General features: G+C 45.1%; 4 protein-coding genes across 5 annotated transcripts; 3 read left to right on the top strand and 1 right to left on the bottom strand.

The window, feature by feature from the left end:
- Positions 1-2,459: 2,459 nt before the first annotated feature.
- LOC108025995 (uncharacterized) lies at positions 2,460-2,675 on the bottom strand. The gene has a single exon (XM_017096685.3). The coding sequence runs from the start codon at positions 2,673-2,675 to the stop codon at positions 2,460-2,462; it is 216 nt and encodes a 71-aa protein (XP_016952174.2).
- An 873-nt stretch (positions 2,676-3,548) lies between these two features.
- On the top strand, positions 3,549-7,535 carry LOC108026405 (M-phase inducer phosphatase). The gene is made up of 2 exons (XM_017097329.3): positions 3,549-4,476; positions 5,385-7,535. The coding sequence occupies exons 1-2, from the start codon at positions 4,421-4,423 to the stop codon at positions 6,784-6,786; spliced, it is 1,458 nt and encodes a 485-aa protein (XP_016952818.1). The 5' UTR covers positions 3,549-4,420; the 3' UTR covers positions 6,787-7,535.
- A 1,500-nt stretch (positions 7,536-9,035) lies between these two features.
- Positions 9,036-14,802, top strand: LOC108026394 (aminopeptidase Ey). Its single transcript, XM_017097316.3, has 7 exons — positions 9,036-9,124; positions 11,221-11,698; positions 11,760-11,915; positions 12,015-12,872; positions 12,937-13,486; positions 13,888-14,408; positions 14,465-14,802. The coding sequence occupies exons 2-7, from the start codon at positions 11,229-11,231 to the stop codon at positions 14,691-14,693; spliced, it is 2,784 nt and encodes a 927-aa protein (XP_016952805.1). The 5' UTR covers positions 9,036-9,124; positions 11,221-11,228; the 3' UTR covers positions 14,694-14,802.
- Positions 14,803-15,092: 290 nt separating this feature from the next.
- Positions 15,093-19,262, top strand: LOC108026351 (aminopeptidase N). Of its 2 annotated transcripts, XM_017097257.3 has the most exons (8): positions 15,093-15,201; positions 15,286-15,348; positions 16,085-16,568; positions 16,629-16,784; positions 16,846-17,703; positions 17,769-18,318; positions 18,380-18,900; positions 18,956-19,262. In XM_017097257.3, exons 1-8 carry the CDS (start codon positions 15,174-15,176, stop codon positions 19,182-19,184), a joined length of 2,889 nt encoding a protein of 962 aa, XP_016952746.3. In that variant the 5' UTR covers positions 15,093-15,173; the 3' UTR covers positions 19,185-19,262. The 2 variants fall into 2 exon arrangements, with proteins under 2 accessions (XP_016952746.3, XP_050744358.1); XM_050888401.1 differs by lacking the exon at positions 15,286-15,348 and having other exon boundaries at positions 15,103-15,201.
- Positions 19,263-19,462: the final 200 nt, after the last annotated feature.

The raw sequence follows: 19,462 nt of genomic DNA, 5'->3' as shown, positions 1-19,462 counted from the left end.
GATACCATTCTGATGGTAATAAAAGGTGATAAAAGGTTTAAATAGCCTTCCCCTCTACAGGGCAATGGTTCTTAAGTCCTAGGCCCCCCAAGCTTAAGTCCTGCAATCAGGGCACCCGTCCCCCTGTTGATTACGGCAACTTCCTTTCCCACAAATCACATGATGACACAACACCCACCCATGGCGAACCCGGCCAGATCCCATTCAGCACTAATGGACAATTGATTTCCTCCTTTTCAGCTTTCTTTCACATTTAAACTCTGAACCCGGCAATTGATTGCCCGGGAGAGAGCTTCATTCCACGGACAATGGACCGTCCGCGCATATAGTATATGGGTGTGCGTTCTCTAACATCGAAATGAATTGCTTATTTTGACATTTATTAAAGCTTTAAATAAAATTTATGCAGAGAATCAATTAGTGGGGCAAGACCACAAAGGCAAAGTGAGATGAAAAATGAAAAATGAAGGAGGATCGAGCGACGACACGCAACGGCGGAAAGTCAAGTAACGAAATGTATCTCGAAGATACAATATTTCTCACAATCAGTTTGTAGACGAGGAAAGCGAGCAGAATGCGACTAAAAAAATACATATAACGAAAAGGCAAAAAGACAACAACTGCCAGAAATCACGGTCTTGAGAAGAAGGCAGCGAAAGATAAACAGAATACAGATCGATTGACCTCCTCGCTCGCCCCCTCTCTTTCCCACCGAAACGAGTCCTGCACACAAGTACACACGCACACTAGTACGAAAAAGGTTTTGGCGCAAAAAGGAAAAAAATCGAAGTACGGCTATTCCCTGCTCTTCACCTACTTCTTCGGCAGCGCTGCACTGCTGCGCTTCTCTTTCTGCCGACAAATCTCGGCAGCGCGCCTCCGTCGTCCTTCTGCCTGCCCCCACCCCCTCGAGGCCCGGCCTCTCCTTCTCGCTCTCCTCCTCAGCTCGTGTTAAGGAATTTGCGCGCGCTCCTTCTTGTCCTTCACCCCCCACTCTCCTTCCCCTGCACTCGCACACACACTCACGCAGCAGGACTAACTCGGTTTCCCTGCTGTTTATATCCTTCGGTCCCGATCAGCTGATCGAACATATGAGAGAGGGCACCGCTATCCCTGTCTAACTGTTCTTCGTCCTGTGCCCAGGTCTAATCAGTATCTGTGTGCGGTTCTTGGCTGCTCTTCTCTTCCCACCTTATGTACTGGGAGATTTCCCCTGTCCCCGTCCACACCTTTCCCCTGAGATTTGATAATATTTAGCAGGAGGAAGAGTAGGGGAAATATCAGTTTATAAGGTAGTCTTTGGAGGAGTTCCCGAAGAATGTCTTCTAAAGTCTTCTAAAGATAGGAGAGTTCGTTTCCAGGGATTGGTAAATACTGCGGGTTCCTTTATCTATGATAAATTTGGATGATACTTAAAGTCTGTGGTAACATAAATTTTGGATACCGACTATAATTTAATAAAAATGTTATCTATTCGTAAGCTACCATAGAAAAGATACAAATGTATCTTAGGGATGCACAAATTGAATTTGTGTGCGAAGAGTATAATAACAGTACTTATTTAAATTGGCCCTAAAATAAGGAGAGGCATCCTTCATAGACATCCAATCGCTGGCTCCTCTTTGCGCCTTCTTCTAATTGCATTGCATTGTCTGCCACACACACATGCATGGCCAAGCGAGGCCGCCCAGCCTTTAACCCATTCCTGCCCACCGCACCACCCTTAACCCTTTTGGCGGTGATTTGCGAAATGCGCGCGCGCGCGCAAAAGTATCTCAAACGCTTTTTTCGCACACTTCACAGGCTTTTCAATACACAGACGAACCGAAAAAAAAGCCGATGCTCAAAGCTCACTTCTTGGAATTTCGATTTACAATTTAGCTCTTCACTTTTTGTTGGTCCTGTGGGTTTTTTTTTGTTTTTTTCAGGTCCCCCCGCTATTGTTGTGCTCCATTCCCATTCACATTGTTGCTGCAATTTCTTTCTCCGCAGCCTATTCTCGTTCTTTATCAAACTTACCCACACTCATGTGTGTGTGCTGGCCCGGCGAGTGTGTGAGTGTGCTTTTTGCATACGTTTTTGATTTCTCCGCTTTGCCCTTTTTGCTCTCCGGTTCTGGAGAGGCTGGCGATATCACGGTGGTATCTGAAACCCATATTCCAAACCTATGATCGGGCTGGGTAGGAAAGTGGGGATAAACCCCAGTGCAGTATATGTATAAAACATTCTTATATTAGTAATTCTATTCTCAAAGTGTGTACTTCGTGAAGCGAAAGTATGCAAATAAGCATGAACCACGTGGTCTTAAGATTTTGGCCCATTAGGGATCACTAATTTGATCACTATAGCAAAACAAAGCGTATAAGCATGTGGGTTCTTAGAAATAAAGATAGATTATTATTACCACTGTAAGCAACGTAGAATTCCTAAGGATATCGACCCACTGTTTGCTCGGCTCACTATGAATGGGACTGGGTTCGAAGCTTTTTCTTTTTTTTTCCCCCTATGCGCTTTTTTAACTTGTTCGAAACCACTTTATGATTTCTGCGTCCTTTTTGTTGTTGTTTGTGGCCCTGTTTGTTGGTTGTTTTCCATAAAGATGATCCTCGCGGCTCTTCCTGCAGCAACAACAAAAGCTCGCCAAAGGAATTCGGCGGAATGAAACCGTAGCTCATTTGGCGGTTCGGGCCGTGGTTCATGAAAATATCATTTATTCTGTGCCAGCTTCGTAGTAATATGAATGATATGGGCTGGTTCTACTTGGCTGTTTGCTGGAGTCTTTACAAAAACACACTCGGACTGCAGCCCATGGGTGTCCGTTCCCCCACAGGAGCCCCTTGGACCCACCGAAATGACTCCCGCAGGGCCTCGGCGCATGTGCAACTCGATTTCTGCTTTAACTTTGCCGCGATGGCACACACACACAAAGCCACAGGGGGAGCTCTATAAGAAATATGTACCTTTGGGAACCCATTTCATAACCCCTATTAGAGATTACCCAATAAATGTATCTATGATCCTAAGACACAGCACGTGTTTTTTGCTCTTTAAGTAATTTTTACATAGACTGACCCATCCGCTTGCCCCATCCGTTCGTCTTCTGTAGTCTCCCCTGTACTTGGGATCTCCGCCTGGAAGCTCTGCTCATTTAACGACATTGGCGTCTACGTCTGCAGCACACAAAGGAGCCACGCCCCCTCCACGGCCGCCCCATCCCGCCGGTGCGGCGATCATATGACTGCGGCCACTACCTGCTGATTTTTTGCCCAGGAGGCGGCGGGTTGGGGGGCACCAGGAATGCGTGGATCTCACATTATTACCTGCAAACGACACAATCGATGCCGCCTTGAAATTCTGCTTAAAGATTCGCGCGATGCGCTGCCTCAGCCTCCGCCGCGCCCCGCCCCCCGCTGCCGAGGGCTCCACTACTGCCACATGTGTTCGAGTCTTCGGCTCCAATGCTGTTCGAGTCTTCGGCTCCACTTCGGCCGTAGGCGTCTGGGTATAAAAAGCTCGCGCGCCAAAATCAGGGCCTCCATAGAGCTGGCGACCACCAAGGCGCCTGCTTCTTCCCGGGACTCTCGGGATATTCGGTTGGCTAGGCCAGGGAAGGGGAAATGCAGGGGAAGGATTCTTAACTTCTACCTGTTGCAGAGAGATCGCTCCAAGGAGGCGGCAGAGATTTCGGTTTCCAAGTCCCTATTATCCCGGTTTTCCTATTTTCCCCGCTCCCCCCGTATATAGTACCCTTGGCACATGGCTCTTGTCTTGGTCTTAGTTGCTCTCTAACGCGCCGTTATGTGCTGGCCTCTGCCCTCTCCTTCGCTCTAGTTCTTGGGAAGGGCATCTCGAGGAGGGCAAAGGAAAGGAGCCAAGAACTAAGGAGAAAAGGCGCCGTGCAACAACACAACGTCAACTAACTCGCTCTCTCCCGCATCAGCTGTGCGCCCTCTCCCGCTCGCTCGCTCGCGATCCTCGGCCGGGGTGCAGTTATAAAAACCAGCTGCTCGGAGAGGACCAGCACATTCGTTCTCCGTTCGTCGTCGAGTCAACAGCTCTTCTTGTTCTGCCCTTCGGTTCTCTCGTCCGGTGACTTGAGATTGTGCGGTTCTGAAAAATTATTAAAAAAAAGTAAAAGCACTCGCACAACCACACACCGTCAAAAAAAAAAAACATGCTGAAACGGACACATTAACAAAAACTACAACTAACGCTAAATCAACTAAAATGCAATACTAGCCAAAATCGAAGGACTACCATCCAAAATTCACATCGAAACAACAAGCAACTGTAAATGAGTGAAGAGTGACCAAGAGAAAATTGTGTTTTAGCAATTTTTCGGCTACAACACACAGGAACTCTCGAACGAAATCAAAAATCTTCAGTTTTTCGAAACGTCCAACACAAGAACACCAACAAAATGCTGTGGGAAACCATTGTGGAGGAGACCAACTGCAGCATGGATTGCAATATCAGGTAATTACACCGCCCCGAGGATTAGCAAAGCTACTTTGCACCAGGAATACCAGTTGCCAGTTGCCAGTTGCCAGTTAGCAGTGCCCCATGAAAAGCGCAAGTTCAAGAACAACGGCAACGGCACAGTCGTGGGGCCAACAAAAGTAAGAGTTTTTTACACGCTCTTGCTTTTTTTTTTATCACGCTCGGCACGTTTACTTTTTGCCCGATTTTTTGGCGCTCAGCTGTTGTTGTTGTTCGCCTGCCGTTTTTCATTCATTAAACCGGCTTCCGCGAGGCTCCCATGGAAGAAAAAACGTACAAAATTTGTTTTGTCCGTCAGTCAGTCCGTCTTTCGTCATTTTTTCGTATTCTTCGCCTTTTTGCCCCCGTGTTCTTTGCGGTTCTTTGTGCTGTTTTTTATTATCGCTGCGCTTGCGTGACGTGTGACCCAAAAGTCATGCCGAAAAGCAGATGCAACGAATGGCAAAGGGGAATTCCGTTCGGAGTACCGCAAGTGTGCAGGGGCATCAAGAAGAAGAGGCCGTAGGGTTCCCTGGCCTAATTGTAGAATTCTTTGGGTGGCAAGCCTAAAAACTATCTAAAATAGGTTTATAATTTCGATTTCATCCTAAGCACTTCCTATACCAAAAGTTCTGGTGCTCGGAAATACAGATCCCTAGTTATATATCCAGTTCAGCTCCCTCTGCTCGCCCATTTACAACAACCCCTCTGTCTCCGTACTTTTTCGGGTATTTTTGTTGTTTTTACACCACCAACGCCACCACCACCACCACCACCACCACTTTGTCAGTATTTTTAGCTGGGTTTAATGACCCGCTCTTTCGAGAGTTTAGGGAAGCAGAAACCAGCCCTCTCGATGCCGAACAGTTGACTAATCCTCCCCCTCTCTCCATTTGCCATTGCAGTAACACCAGCAGTTCCAGCAACAAAAACATCAACAAAATGAGTGGATCTCGTCGTGCTCGCCGTTCCTTGGAACTGATGAGCATGGACCAGGAGGAGCTGTCGTTCTACGACGACGATTCTGCGCCCCAGGACCAGCAGCGCTCGGCCAGTCCGGAGCTGATGGGTCTGCTCTCGCCGGAGGGCTCGCCCCAGCGCTTCCAGATCGTCCGCCAGCCCAAGGTCCTGCCAGCAGTTGGAGGTGTATCTGGCGATGTCTCAGCCACCCACACACCAGCTCGCAGCTTCCGCATCTTCAACAGCCTGTCCTCCACCTGCTCCATGGAGTCCTCGATGGACGACGAGTACATGGAGCTGTTCGAGATGGAGTCGCAGAGCCAACAGACCGCCCTGGGCTTCCCCAGTGGCCTGAACTCGCTGATCAGCGGGCAGATCAAGGAGCAGCCCTCGACCAAATCGCCAGCTGGCCTGTCCATGCGCCGCCCCTCGGTGAGGCGATGCCTCAGCATGACGGAGAGCAACACCAGCAGCTCCACCCCACCACCAAAGACCCCAGAGACTGTCCGGGATTGCTTCAAGCGCCCGGAACCGCCAGCATCGGCCAACTGCTCGCCCATCCAGAGCAAACGCCATCGCTGCGCCGCCGTTGAGAAGGAGAACTGCCCTGCACCAGCCAGCCAAAACACCCAGGTCACGACCAGCCATCCCCCACCGCTGAGGAAGTGCATGTCCCTAAACGATGCCGAGATCATGTCCGCCCTGGCTCGCTCCGAGAACCGCAACGAGCCCGAGCTGATCGGCGACTTCAGCAAGGCCTATGCCCTGCCCCTGATGGAGGGACGTCATCGGGATCTGAAGAGCATCTCCAGCGAAACAGTGGCCCGCCTGCTGAAGGGCGAGTTCAGCGATCAGGTGGCTAGCTACCGCATCATCGACTGCCGCTACCCCTACGAATTCGAGGGCGGTCACATCGAGGGTGCCAAGAACCTGTACACCACCGAGCAGATCCTCGAGGAGTTCCTCACCGTCCAACAGACTGAGCTGCAGCAGCAGCAGAACGCCGAGTCGGGACCCAAGCGCAACATCATCATCTTCCACTGCGAGTTCTCGTCGGAGCGCGGACCCAAAATGTCCCGCTTCCTGAGGAACTTGGATCGCGAGCGGAACACCAATGCCTACCCGGCGTTGCACTATCCCGAGATCTATCTGCTGCACAACGGCTACAAGGAGTTCTTCGAGTCGCATGTGGAGCACTGCGAGCCGCACGCCTACCGCACCATGTTGGACCCCGCCTACAACGAGGCCTACCGCCACTTCCGGGCCAAGTCCAAGTCCTGGAACGGCGATGGTCTGGGCGGAGCCACCGGGCGGCTCAAGAAGTCGCGCTCCCGACTGATGCTGTAGGATGGATCCGTACAGTTCGTTATCTTAATTTGGGTGTTATCGTATTGTATATATTTGTAGACGTATAGGGGTATTTATTTCACGCTGCTTTTAAGTTGATTTTTGTTGATTTTCATTTGTTAATACCGTAGACTAAGTTTCTCGCAGACACCCGACACACTCATTCACACAAACAACAGACAATTTCATTTGGAATTTAACGCTTTTATTTAGTTATTATTGTTTTTATGGATTCGGCTTTAGTTCAATTATTTAAGCACTCTAGTTCAAATTTTAAAGATAACCAATCGAACAAGCAAACGAAAAATGTGCATTATAATCTAAAAACGTGAGGAACACTGTCATTTAAATTTAAGAGGCCGATCCCGATAAATCAGACCCCTTAATCATTTGTAGATGATAAGCAGAAACAAAATGGCTAAAAACTAAAAAAAAAACACAAAAATATCACAAAAAACACATGCTCATCGATTTACATCCACATCCATTTAGATGTCTAAGAAAGATTATTTAAGAGTTGAAAGTTGAAAACTTCTGCTAGGTACAATTTACGCTTATTATTTGTTTATTTTTATGTAATCTGTAACCGACAACCCCCGAAACGCAAATGCATACAAGAAAAACAAATATTCTACCATGTAATGATTATTATTTAAGCAAAGCTTATTTTTGCATCAAAAAAGGCAATATTATTGAACAAAGACCATCAATTTTAAATATACTTAATACACGACTAAAAAGAACTGAAATCGCTGGCATTTTTAACAGATTGGTGGGCAAAAGCGCAAGAAAGGCGGGATTTTGGGCGTCTATTGGTTTTCCACGAATTACCAGTTTGAATTTGGCGCGCAAAGCGAGCACTAAGAAGTTATGAAAGCCAGAGGGCGCTGTTGTCGGTATACAAGTGTGTATAACAGAGACGACTTCTTGCCTGACTGTTATACAGTGAGCTGGCTGTTATTTTAACAGTCTGTTAGAACGGGCCTTATGAGAAAAATGTTTTGTTATTTTGATCGGTGTATGTGCAATTATATTAATAACAATAATAAAATAAATTTAAAGTAATATTTTATTTGTGCTCTGTCTTTTGATAACAATATTTATTTACAAAATTATCTTTAAATATTTTTTGTTGTTACCTAAAGTGATTCGTCAATGAAAATTACTTTGTAAAATTTTCTTATCAATCAAATGACTTATTTATGTACATTTAAAGCATTGCCCACAAATTTCTCAAAATAAGCTTTACCCAATTTTTTTAGATTTGTGTTCCTCCCATTTTTCTAGTTTTTTAATCATTTAAGCATAAGCTGATTATGTTTTTGTTATTGCTGATATTTGATTTCCATCCGCACCCATAATGCTTTCTCTTCCTCTCCTTCCTTTGCGAACATTAAATCCCCAAAAAAATGCGTGGATAAGAGCCAAATGTGGTTTGTGGCAATTATCCAAAGGCAGGGGCCTTACAACAAAAATGTTTTTGAACTGCAGAAATTAACACTCCACTTACTGGGTCTTTGAAGTACTTAAATCTTAAAAATTATTAAATAGTATCTCATCTGTATGAAATAATGGGAAAAGAAGCTTTAATATCTAGGACTTAAAGTGGTAGTTACTTAACAAATCCTAAAGGGTTAACCCCCTAAAGCCCCCTCCTGGCGGCCACCATGCTGTGTCTGTCTTTCAGTCTGTCTGCAGTTGGTTTGTTATGGTTTGTTTTTGCCACTTCACGAGCGTTCTTATCTGCGGTGCTTACCCCGGGGGGGGGTTGCCCAAAACGAGGGGCCGTGTGGGTGGTGGGTGGCTGAACTCTAGGGTCGAGTGCCCGAAGTGCCTTTGGCATACGAAATGGAAAGAAATGGGTTAATCAGCGCAATTAAGGTCAAAAACACGTAGTGACATCTCTTCGCGCTGTGTGTGAGTGTGCGGGCGAGTGTGTGCAATGTGAATCAAAATTGCGCATACGCCGGGTAAGCCCTGCCATTATTTCATTGCAATCTCCCGCAGTGTTTTTCGTGTGGGTCATACATTGGCTTTTCTTTTTTTTCGCCGCACCTCCCTTTTTACCACACATGCTCTGTGACGAAAAAAAAAGAAAATAAAGAATCTCGGGTGCTCTGCGCCGACGCCAAAGCAGCGCTTCAGTCTCTAAGCCGTCGACGTTCCACGGCTCTCCGGTTTTTTCCCCATCTGTATGGGTGAGCGGTGTAACCACGGACTATAAGATAAAAGCGCCGCGCTCCGAAAACTTTAGATTCGCGTCGACCGTCGAACAGGTCGCATTCGCTCCTAGCCTCGTCCTCCTGAGTGTTTTCCTGCTCCTGTGGCTCCACAAACGGTTGGTCTTCGGAATCTTTGTGTGTCAAGCACCTCGAGAGTGCAACTTGAAAATAATGAGATTCTTCTAAGTAACCCCGAAATCACGAGACTGAATAAAGTGAGACGAGTGTGTTAAGAACGCAGCAGCAAAAGTAACATGACCAAAATTAAGAGAAAACAAGTTTCAAGTGCTGAACTGTGCACCATAAATTATCACTTGGCATAGCAAATTGAAATTACGGCCAAACTTCTCCCTCCAAATGTTTATATAAAGACAAGTTAGAACTTGGAGAAACACAAGTATTCGATAAAAATTGATACCCGTTTTTTAAATTTGTGCTTAAATCAATCAAAATATAAAATTAAAAAATATACAGCTGGTCCTAAAACGCATTTCATTAAAGAATATTTGTTATCTAATATGCAGCACATCCTTGAGTATTACATCTTCAAGAACATTCACCTTTTTAAATTTCTTAAAATATACTTTTTTGGAATTAAAAAATTACAAATTATTTCCTGAAAGTACAGGTTTCAGTGCTAGTACTTTGACCGCAATTGTAAGTGCTAACAGCACTTTCGTTTTAAAGGGATCAATTGATAAGTCAATGTCACAGCAGCACGTGTTTGACATTTATGGCAAATCATAACAAGTTGTTAAGTGCGTTTAACTCAATTTGCAATGGACACTTTTATTGCTTTACAATAAGGAAATTTATTTGCATATTTTTACGAATTTCCTGGAGTCAATAATCATCACAAATATTATGGCAGGGATCATAACTTAGCTGATAACATATTTTAAACTGATTCGATAAAGGTTTAGAATTTGTTATATTTTCATGGTAATTTCGTAAATTTCTCCTTTATCTATTCTAATCTGAGACCAATCAATATTCGGTTATCATGCCTAAATACATATATGAATGCTAATCGTGGAAGTTCATTGGCCCCCATACACATTTATTTATATGCAACCAAGAGACCAAGAAAAACGAGCCAAAAAGAACAACTTTTGCATAATTAAGAATAGAACCAAGAGAGGCGTGGAAAAAATGAACTGCCAGGGAATTGCAATCTGGTTTATCCAGTATGAGATAAGTATACATCCCACTCTAGGATGTGCAAAAAGAGGCTTACTTCTGCAAACTCATTTAATGCGTACGTGCTGTCTGCATTTTGCTGTTTTATGCGGAGTTTCGATGAGTAGTACTTAAAGTACTCAAGTACGTAAGGTTTAAAAATAAAGTTGGCAGTTGAACTTGAAGCCGAATATAAATTAGGTTTGACAACCAAACTAATGACCTGGGAAAATTGGTTTTAGTTATTATTAGCTTTCATTTACGACAGCTCTATTATTTAGATATCCAGGTATAGGTCTTAAAATAAACTTATGGGTTCTAAACTGTCAACGTTAGGTATACTTTAAAAATATGAACACTAGAGCTTTTAAACCAACAGAGAAGTTACTATAAATTATCATAGGCAAGCAACGGGACAATATTCCGCCCTCACATCAGCTGATCGACCATGAATATTTCGATAATTGGTGGTACCCCTGGTACCCTGTATTTTTAACTACACCAGGTAGCCGGCGCATAAAGCCGATTGTGAGAAGAGTCCCAATCGGGTTTCATTGGCCCAGACCTTAATACGTGCGCGGCATAACGAGCCCGAATAAGCACTGGCAAAGAAAACATAATAAATAAAACAATTTGCATTAATTTGAAGTAAATCAGCGAAGCCGCATAAAGAGCAAAAAGTGCGGTTTGATTTATACAGTAGACATCAGTCGACCATCGCCCGCCCATTGTTGTCTTTATAATTGTTTTTCTGTTTTACAAAAATAAATGGTTAATTGTTGAGTGGGCGAGAGAAAGTTTAGCTACAAAACAAGGGAAATAATTTGAATAAGTTGTATTTACCTTTGAATTGATTTAATTATTGTGATCAGTGAAGAACTTAATAATAGGTTTGGGAATCGTATCATAAAATATAAATAATATGGTTGCTTATTTCTGTTATGATTTGCCAAAGTGATTTAGTTAATTGCTGTGGCTTGCCCCGCTTGACCGCGCCTCTAACAAATGTTTTTCCATGTTTTTTTTCGCACAGATTTGGTCATGAAGTGGTTTCTGCTGTTCGTGGCGGCCCTTGGCCTGGGATTGGCCTCGGCCGACTCCGACTCCAGCTACAATTACTACCGTCTGCCCACTTCGCTGCGCCCCCAGAAGTACCACCTACGCATCCTGACTGTGCTGGAAAACCCGGAGGACCTCCGCTTCTCGGGCTCTGTCAAGATCCTGATTGAAGCCCTGGAAAATACCAGGAACATAACGTTGCACTCGAAGAACCTGACCATAGACGAGTCCCAGATAACTCTTCGCCAGATTGGCGGGGAGGCAAAGAAGGATAACTGTGTGTCCTCCACTTTGGTGAACCCCACCCACGACTTCTATATCCTCAACACCTGCCAGGAACTTCTGGCCGGCAATGTCTACGAACTGTATATGCCCTTCAGCGCCGATTTGAACCGACAACTGGAGGGTTACTACCGCAGCTCCTACAAGGATCCCGTGGCCAATGTTACCAAGTGGGTCTTGAGCCTCTTAAGGGTGATGGTAAATGGAACTGATGGTAATTTCTTGTTTCAGATGGATCTCTGTTACTCAGTTTGAACCTGCATCGGCTCGCTTGGCCTTCCCATGCTTCGATGAACCCGATTTTAAGGCTCCTTTCGTGGTTACTTTGGGCTATCATAAGAAGTACACGGGTCTTAGCAACATGCCCGTGAAGGAAACCAAGCCACAGTAAGATGTTTATGATATGACTAAGTATTGTATATGATTACCTATCAAAGTCCCTCAAGAACTTCCTTTAATTACACAATGACCTTATCTCCTTTTCAGTGAAACCCTTGCCGACTACATATGGTGCGAGTTCCAGGAATCCGTGCCGATGTCCACCTACCTGATTGCCTATTCCGTCAACGATTTCTCCCACAAACCCTCCACCCTGCCGAACAGCGCTCTGTTCCGCACTTGGGCCAGGCCCAATGCCATCGATCAGTGCGACTATGCCGCCGAGTTTGGGCCCAAAGTGCTGCAGTACTACGAGCAGTTCTTCGGCATCAAGTTCCCGCTGCCCAAGATCGACCAGATCGCCGTGCCCGATTTCAGCGCCGGTGCCATGGAGAACTGGGGTCTGGTCACCTACAGGGAGATCGCCCTCCTCTACTCTGCAGCCCATTCCTCGCTGGCGGACAAGCAAAGGGTGGCCAGCGTGGTGGCCCATGAGCTGGCCCATCAGTGGTTCGGCAACCTGGTCACGATGAAGTGGTGGACCGATCTGTGGCTCAACGAGGGATTCGCCACTTATGTGGCCAGCTTGGGTGTGGAGAACATCAATCCGGAGTGGCGTTCCATGGAACAGGAGTCGCTGTCCAACCTGCTGACCATTTTCCGCAGGGACGCCTTGGAGAGCAGCCATCCCATCTCGAGACCCATCCAGATGGTGTCGGAGATTTCCGAGAGTTTCGATCAAATCTCCTACCAAAAGGGTTCGACGGTGCTGCGCATGATGCACTTGTTCCTGGGCGAGGAGTCCTTCCGCTCCGGTCTGCAGTCCTATCTGCAGCAGTACTCCTATAAGAATGCCGAGCAGGATAACCTTTGGGCATCGCTTACCCAGGCGGCCCACAAGTACAGGGCTTTACCAAAGAGCTATGATATCAAGAGCATCATGGACTCGTGGACTCTGCAAACTGGGTAGGTCTTCGGTGGTACAAGATAACTAAACAGATCACTGCTAATCATATATTTAATCCTTCAGTTACCCCGTGATCAATGTGACCCGAGATTACTCCGCCAAGACAGCCAAACTCAACCAGGAGCGCTACCTCCTGAACACCCAGATATCCCGAGCTCATCGCGGTGGCTGTTGGTGGGTTCCGCTGAGTTACACCACCCAGTCGGTGCAGGACTTCAACAACACTGCGCCCAAGGCCTGGATGGAGTGCGGCAAGAACGGCGAGAGTCTGCCCAAGACCATTAAGGATCTGCCCGGAGCCGATCAGTGGGTCATCTTCAACACCCAGCTGTCGACATTGTACAAGGTCAACTACGATGCCCATAACTGGAAGCTGCTGATCGAGACTCTGACAAATGGCGACTTTGAACGCATCCATGTGATCAACCGGGCTCAGTTGATCGATGATGCCTTGTATTTGGCCTGGACCGGAGAGCAGGACTACGAGATCGCCATGCGACTGATTGAGTATCTGCAGCGAGAACGGGAGTATCTGCCTTGGAAGTCTGCCTTCGAGAACCTTAAGCGAGTGGGCCGCATTGTCCGCCAGACCCCCGACTTTGAGTTCTTCAAGGTAGGTCCTAGAGATTGCACGTCCTTTAAAGACTTTCTACCATTCGCACCATGGTATAACCTCTCATTCTCATTTGTATTTCGAAACGAACCTTTCCAAATTGCTCACACCTAACATCCCTCACTACTCTTGCCTTGGGTGACCAACGAAAGTTGTTCTTTGTCGTAAGTCTGAGAGTGTCGTAAACAGCAAGTAAGAATGATATGGTCGGGTATTCGACTTTACGATACCTGGCATTAGAAAAAATCATGAAATAAGGTACTAATTTCAGAAATATTATTTTTAATTTTAAAAATAAAACTAGTGCCGGGTATAGTAACTTCTATAGCAGTATTTTTTATTAATAAGTTTTATTATTTTACTTACATATCATATTCCTTCTCTCGATCCTCACTATCTAGCGCTACATGAAGAAGCTGATCTCCCCGATCTATGAGCATTTGAATGGCATCAACGATACCTTCAGCTCGATTCAGCAGCAGGATCAGGTCCTCCTGAAGACGATGGTGGTCAACTGGGCATGCCAGTACCAGGTGGCCGATTGTGTGCCCCAGTCCTTGGCCTATTACCGCAACTGGAGATCGGAGCCGAATCCCGATGAGAAGAACCCGGTTCCGATTAATGTGCGAAGCACTGTCTACTGCACCTCCATAAGGCACGGATCCGATGCTGATTGGGAGTTCCTGTGGATGCGGTACAAGAAATCGAATGTGGCTGCCGAGAAGAGGACCATCCTGACGGCTTTGGGTTGCTCCAGGGAGGTGTGGCTGCTGCAGCGTTACCTGGAGCTGACCTTCGATCCCAAGGAGGCTATTCGCAAGCAGGACTCGATGTGGGCCTTCCAGGCGGTGGCCTTCAACGAGGTGGGCTTCCTGCTGGCGAAGAAGTATTTCATGGACAACGTTGACTTCATCTACAAATTGTAAGTTTAAGGGTTTATTAAGAAGAAATTCGAAGTAAGAGATTACTGTTTTTCAGCTACCATCCGCTGACCAAGGACATGTCACGCCTGCTGTCCCCGCTCTCCGAGCAGGTCATCACACTGAGCGACTTCAATGAGTTCAAGGACTTCGTCAACAACTCCCGCCAGTCGCTCAAGGGCCTGGAGCAGGCCATCCAGCAGACCCTGGAGATAATGCTCACCAATGTGCAGTGGAAGGAGCGGAACTACCACCAGATGTCCCGCTCCATCCAGCAGCTCCTCTAGACTTTGCCAGTCCAGCCTCTCATCAGCTCATTAAGGAAAGATTCTCTTGATTTCAGCAGGAATATTATGAATGTTTAAAGTCTCTTAAATAAACTATTTAATACTCTAGTATTATTCGTGTATCTCAAGAAGAAAGAGTTTTCATTTCTAACGTGGGGTTAATCAAAAATTGATGATGATATATTCAATAACTTTAAAATAATATGGAAAAAAGTTAATTTAGTTCAACGACCTGTTTAAATATTATTTATTTAATTTGTTATGGTAAAATACACTTTCTAATATACCATAGAAGTGAACTATAATTTGCCTGACTGCCAGAACTAATTTTAACCGATCCATCGACACAACCCAGTAAGCATTTTAAAAATACTCTGCACTTGCGGGTAGTAATAATAAATTAACCTTATTTGTTTCACATATTTGTCTATATATTTCACAAACCTTATTCATATCTCTTAATTAAAACTACTGTGAGCTATGGGTCTTCAGATTACGCATACGCCGGGTAAGCCCAGTTTTGTATTGTAGCTGATATTTATTCTCTGCGCCCAAGACAACCTCTCATTTTTCCATGTTTCTCTGAAAACAGTGCTCTCCAGAATTGTATACTCTGTTCGATCTTCAAATAGCCGCATTCGGTCACCGTCCTCTGGTGAGTTCAGTAGTGCCGCTTGCTGCTTTCGGTTTTGGTTTGGTTTTTTCTTCTAAATAAACAAATAAGTTGCGAAATCACAATGTAGTACAAATTCACTTAAAAACTTGTTCTTAACGTACAGCCAAAAACCTGAAATTATACCTATGCATTCAAAGAAATCACTTTTAATTAGCCAGTCGCGAATTCTGAACTTTGATCTACAACTTTTACAGTGCCTCAGCAATTTCCCATTATCACATTTTGCTGTAAAGCATTATAAGTGTTAATTAGAACAATAATTGCAACAAATATGCTATACAAAATATAATAACATTAGTGCCACAAAGAATAATAATTGCTTACGTTTAAAACAATTAATTAACTCTTAAAATTCTGATTAACTATAACGATCCGGTTCAAGACTAAGCTCACGAGTTCAATAGATTTTAGTTTATGATAATGATGTTGATTAGCCACATGAATAAACAGTGTTTTTGATAGCTAAATGTGAAAATACCCTTTAATACTGCTTACTTTTCTCATAAGTAAAGACACTTTTCGCTCATATGCGATAATAATTTTAGTTCGTTAAACTCCGTTAATTTTTAAAATAGATTTGATAGTACATTTTTGCTTTATACTTTCATTTATTTTCCATAATATAAATCACTTATGTGGGTGTCGAACCAAATTTTCTGTAAATAGTTCACTTCGTTACGCTTGAACTATAAATATTATTTACTTTTTCCTTTAGAATTGGTTATGAAGTGGTTTCTGTTCTTTGTGCTGGCAATCGGCCAGGGTTTATGTGCATCCACGGCCAACTCAGTGTCTGGTTATAACTACTATCGTTTGCCAACGTCTTTGAAGCCTCAAAAGTATTATTTGCGTATCCTAACATTGCTGGACAATCCAGATGAACTTCGCTTTACCGGAACTGTGAAAATCGTTATTGAAGCCCTGGAAAATACCAGGAACATAACGCTGCACTCGAAGAATCTAACCATCGATGACTCAGAGATAACTCTTCGACTCATCAGCGGAAAAGGAACTAGGGATATCTGTGTGTCCTCCACATCAGTGAACCCCGTCCACGACTTCTATATTCTTAACACCTGTGAGGAACTCTTGGCAGGAAATGTTTACAAGCTGAGCTTGCCCTTCTCGGCAGATTTAAGTCGACAACTTATTGGCTACTATCGCAGTTCTTACATAGATCCCGATGCTAACGTTACGCGGTGAGTTCTTTGCTTATAGATTCAATATCGATCGATCTGATAATTTTGGCACATTTTTAGATGGTTGTCTGCCACCCAATTTGAACCGGCTTCGGCTCGAAAGGCCTTTCCCTGCTTCGATGAGCCAGCTTACAAGGCCTCCTTTGTGGTCACATTGGGCTATCACAAGAAGTTCACGGGTCTTAGCAATATGCCTGTAAAGGAAACAAAGCCCCAGTAAGTCTTTCTTACTTTAAAATATATTTAATAGGGTCAAACACGCGTTTCCTTACTACAGTGAATACCTTCCCGACTACATATGGACCTACTTCGAAGAGTCAGTGCCCATGTCCACTTACCTGGTGGCATATTCCGTTAACGATTTTGCCAACAAGCCTTCGACTCTTCCAAATGGCGCTCTGTTCCGCACCTGGGCCAGACCCAATGCCATCGACCAGTGTGACTTTGCCGCCGAGTTTGGACCCAGAGTACTGCAATACTATGAGCAGTTCTTCGGCATAAAGTACCCCCTCCCCAAGATCGATCAGATGGCTGTTCCCGATTTCAGTGCCGGTGCCATGGAGAACTGGGGCCTGGTGAATTATAGAGAGTCCACACTTCTCTTCTCGGAGAACCACTCCTCCCTGGCGGACAAGCAGGACCTTGCGATTGTCATAGCTCATGAGCTGGCCCATCAGTGGTTCGGAAATCTGGTCACGATGAAGTGGTGGACGGACCTCTGGCTTAACGAGGGATTCGCCACTTATGTGGCCAGTTTGGGAGTGGAGGACATCCACCCGGAGTGGAATTCAAAAGACAGGGGTTCATTGTACGCAATTGTGACCGCCTTCCGTCTGGACTCTTTGATTAGTAGTCACCCAATATCGAGGCCCATTCAAATGGTAACGGAGATAGAAGAGAGCTTCGACTCTATCTCGTACCAGAAGGGATCTAGTGTGCTGCGTATGATGCATTTGTTCATGGGCGAAGACGCCTTCCGATCCGGAGTGAAGTCGTATCTGCAGTTGTACACCTACAAGAATGCCGAACAGGATAATCTTTGGGAGTCCCTCACTCAAGCTGCACATAAAACTGGAGCACTGCCCACAAACTATGAAATCAAGACCATTATGGACTCGTGGACTTTGCAAACCGGGTGGGTACTCAATATAGTTCAAAATTATTGTTAACCTTACTATAAACTTATCTTATTAATTTCAGTTATCCCATGGTCAATGTGACCCGTGATTATACGGCAGGAACAGCCAAGCTCAGCCAGGAACGTTATTTGAGGAATACCGAGATATCTCGAGCCCAGTGTGTTGGATGTTGGTGGATACCACTGAGCTTCACGACCCAGAATGAGAAGGACTTTGGTAATACGGCGCCCAAGGCTTGGATGGAGTGCACCAGGACTGGCGAGAGCATTCCCAAGTCCATACAGGATCTCCCTGGACCCGATCAGTGGGTGATATTTAACAACCAGCTGTCGACACCATACAAAGTGAACTACGATACTCAGAATTGGAAACTTTTGATCAAGACTTTGAACAGCGAGGATTTCAGGAAAATTCACGTTATGAATAGAGCCCAGCTTATAGACGATGTCCTGTACTTCGCTTGGACGGGGGAACAGGACTACGAGACCGCACTCCAGGTGACCGACTATCTGCAAAGGGAGCGGGATCTGCTTCCCTGGAGATCGGCCTTTAACAATCTCAAGTTGCTGAATCGCATTCTCCGGCAAACTCCGAACTTTGTGTTCTTTAAGGTAGGTAAAGCCCCTTTTTTTTGGCATCCCAACTCTGTTTTGACATCCCCCAATTTATCAGCGCTACATCAAGAAGCTATTAAGTCCAATCTACGAAGACCTGAACGGCATAAACGACACATTCAGCTCGCTTCAGCATCAGGACCAGATTCTGCTGAAAACGACGGTGGTCGATTGGGCATGCCAGTACCAGGTGTCCGATTGCGTACCCCGGGCACGGTCCCACTTCCGCAGTTGGCAATCCGAGCCCAATCCCGACGAGAACAACCCGATTCCGGTCAACTTTCGCAGCGCTGTGTACTGCGCGGCAATAAAGTACGGCACTGATGAGGATTGGGAGTTCCTTTGGGCGCGATACAAGAACTCCAATGTGGGATCCGAGAAGCAGACCATTTTGAGCACCCTTGGTTGCTCGAGAGAAGTTTGGATATTGCAGCGCTATCTGGAAAGGTCCTTCAATCCCAAGGGAGGCATTCGCAAGCAGGATTCCTCGCTTACTTTCCAGTCAGTGGCCTCACGGGAAGCCGGAGTCCTGTTGGCCAAGAAGTACTTAACAGATAATGTGGATCTTATTCACAAGTAGTAAGTTCTGTTATTATAAAAAACGAAATGGTATTATTAAGATTGTGTCTTTCAGCTATTATCCCCAGACAAGGAGCATGTCTCGACTTTTCTCGCAAATTTCCGAGCAAATCATCACGACGAGTGACCTGAATGGGTTTAGAGCCTTTGTCACCAATTCTCGACAGTACCTGAAGGGCCTTAATCAGGCGATCCAGCAGAGCTTGGAGATCATGCTGACCAATGTGCAGTGGATGAAACGAAACTATCACCAGTTTTCGGTCTCCATACAGCAGCACTTGTAGATTGTCTAAAATCCCCTAAAACCCCTTGTTAATAAACAATGTTCTATAGTATTATATTATATACGTAGTTCAAAAAGATATACTGTGGTTTTTGATGTGGGGATGTCTAAGTAAGATTTAATTTTGTTTCAAAGTAAGTTAATGTTTAAAAAAGAGCTGTTTAAGGCACTCGTTCTGCATAGAAAGCTTTTAAATCTTAAACTGTGAAACAAGAAAAGAGTGAAAGGCAGAGAGAGAGAGAGAGAGCCGGTTATAAAATATAAACTTTCAGATCTCTG

The sequence above is a fragment of the Drosophila biarmipes genome, chromosome 3R (genome assembly GCF_025231255.1).
Source record: "Drosophila biarmipes strain raj3 chromosome 3R, RU_DBia_V1.1, whole genome shotgun sequence".
NCBI classification, from domain to species: domain Eukaryota; kingdom Metazoa; phylum Arthropoda; class Insecta; order Diptera; family Drosophilidae; genus Drosophila; species Drosophila biarmipes.
This window is presented reverse-complemented; position numbering and strand designations above follow the sequence as displayed.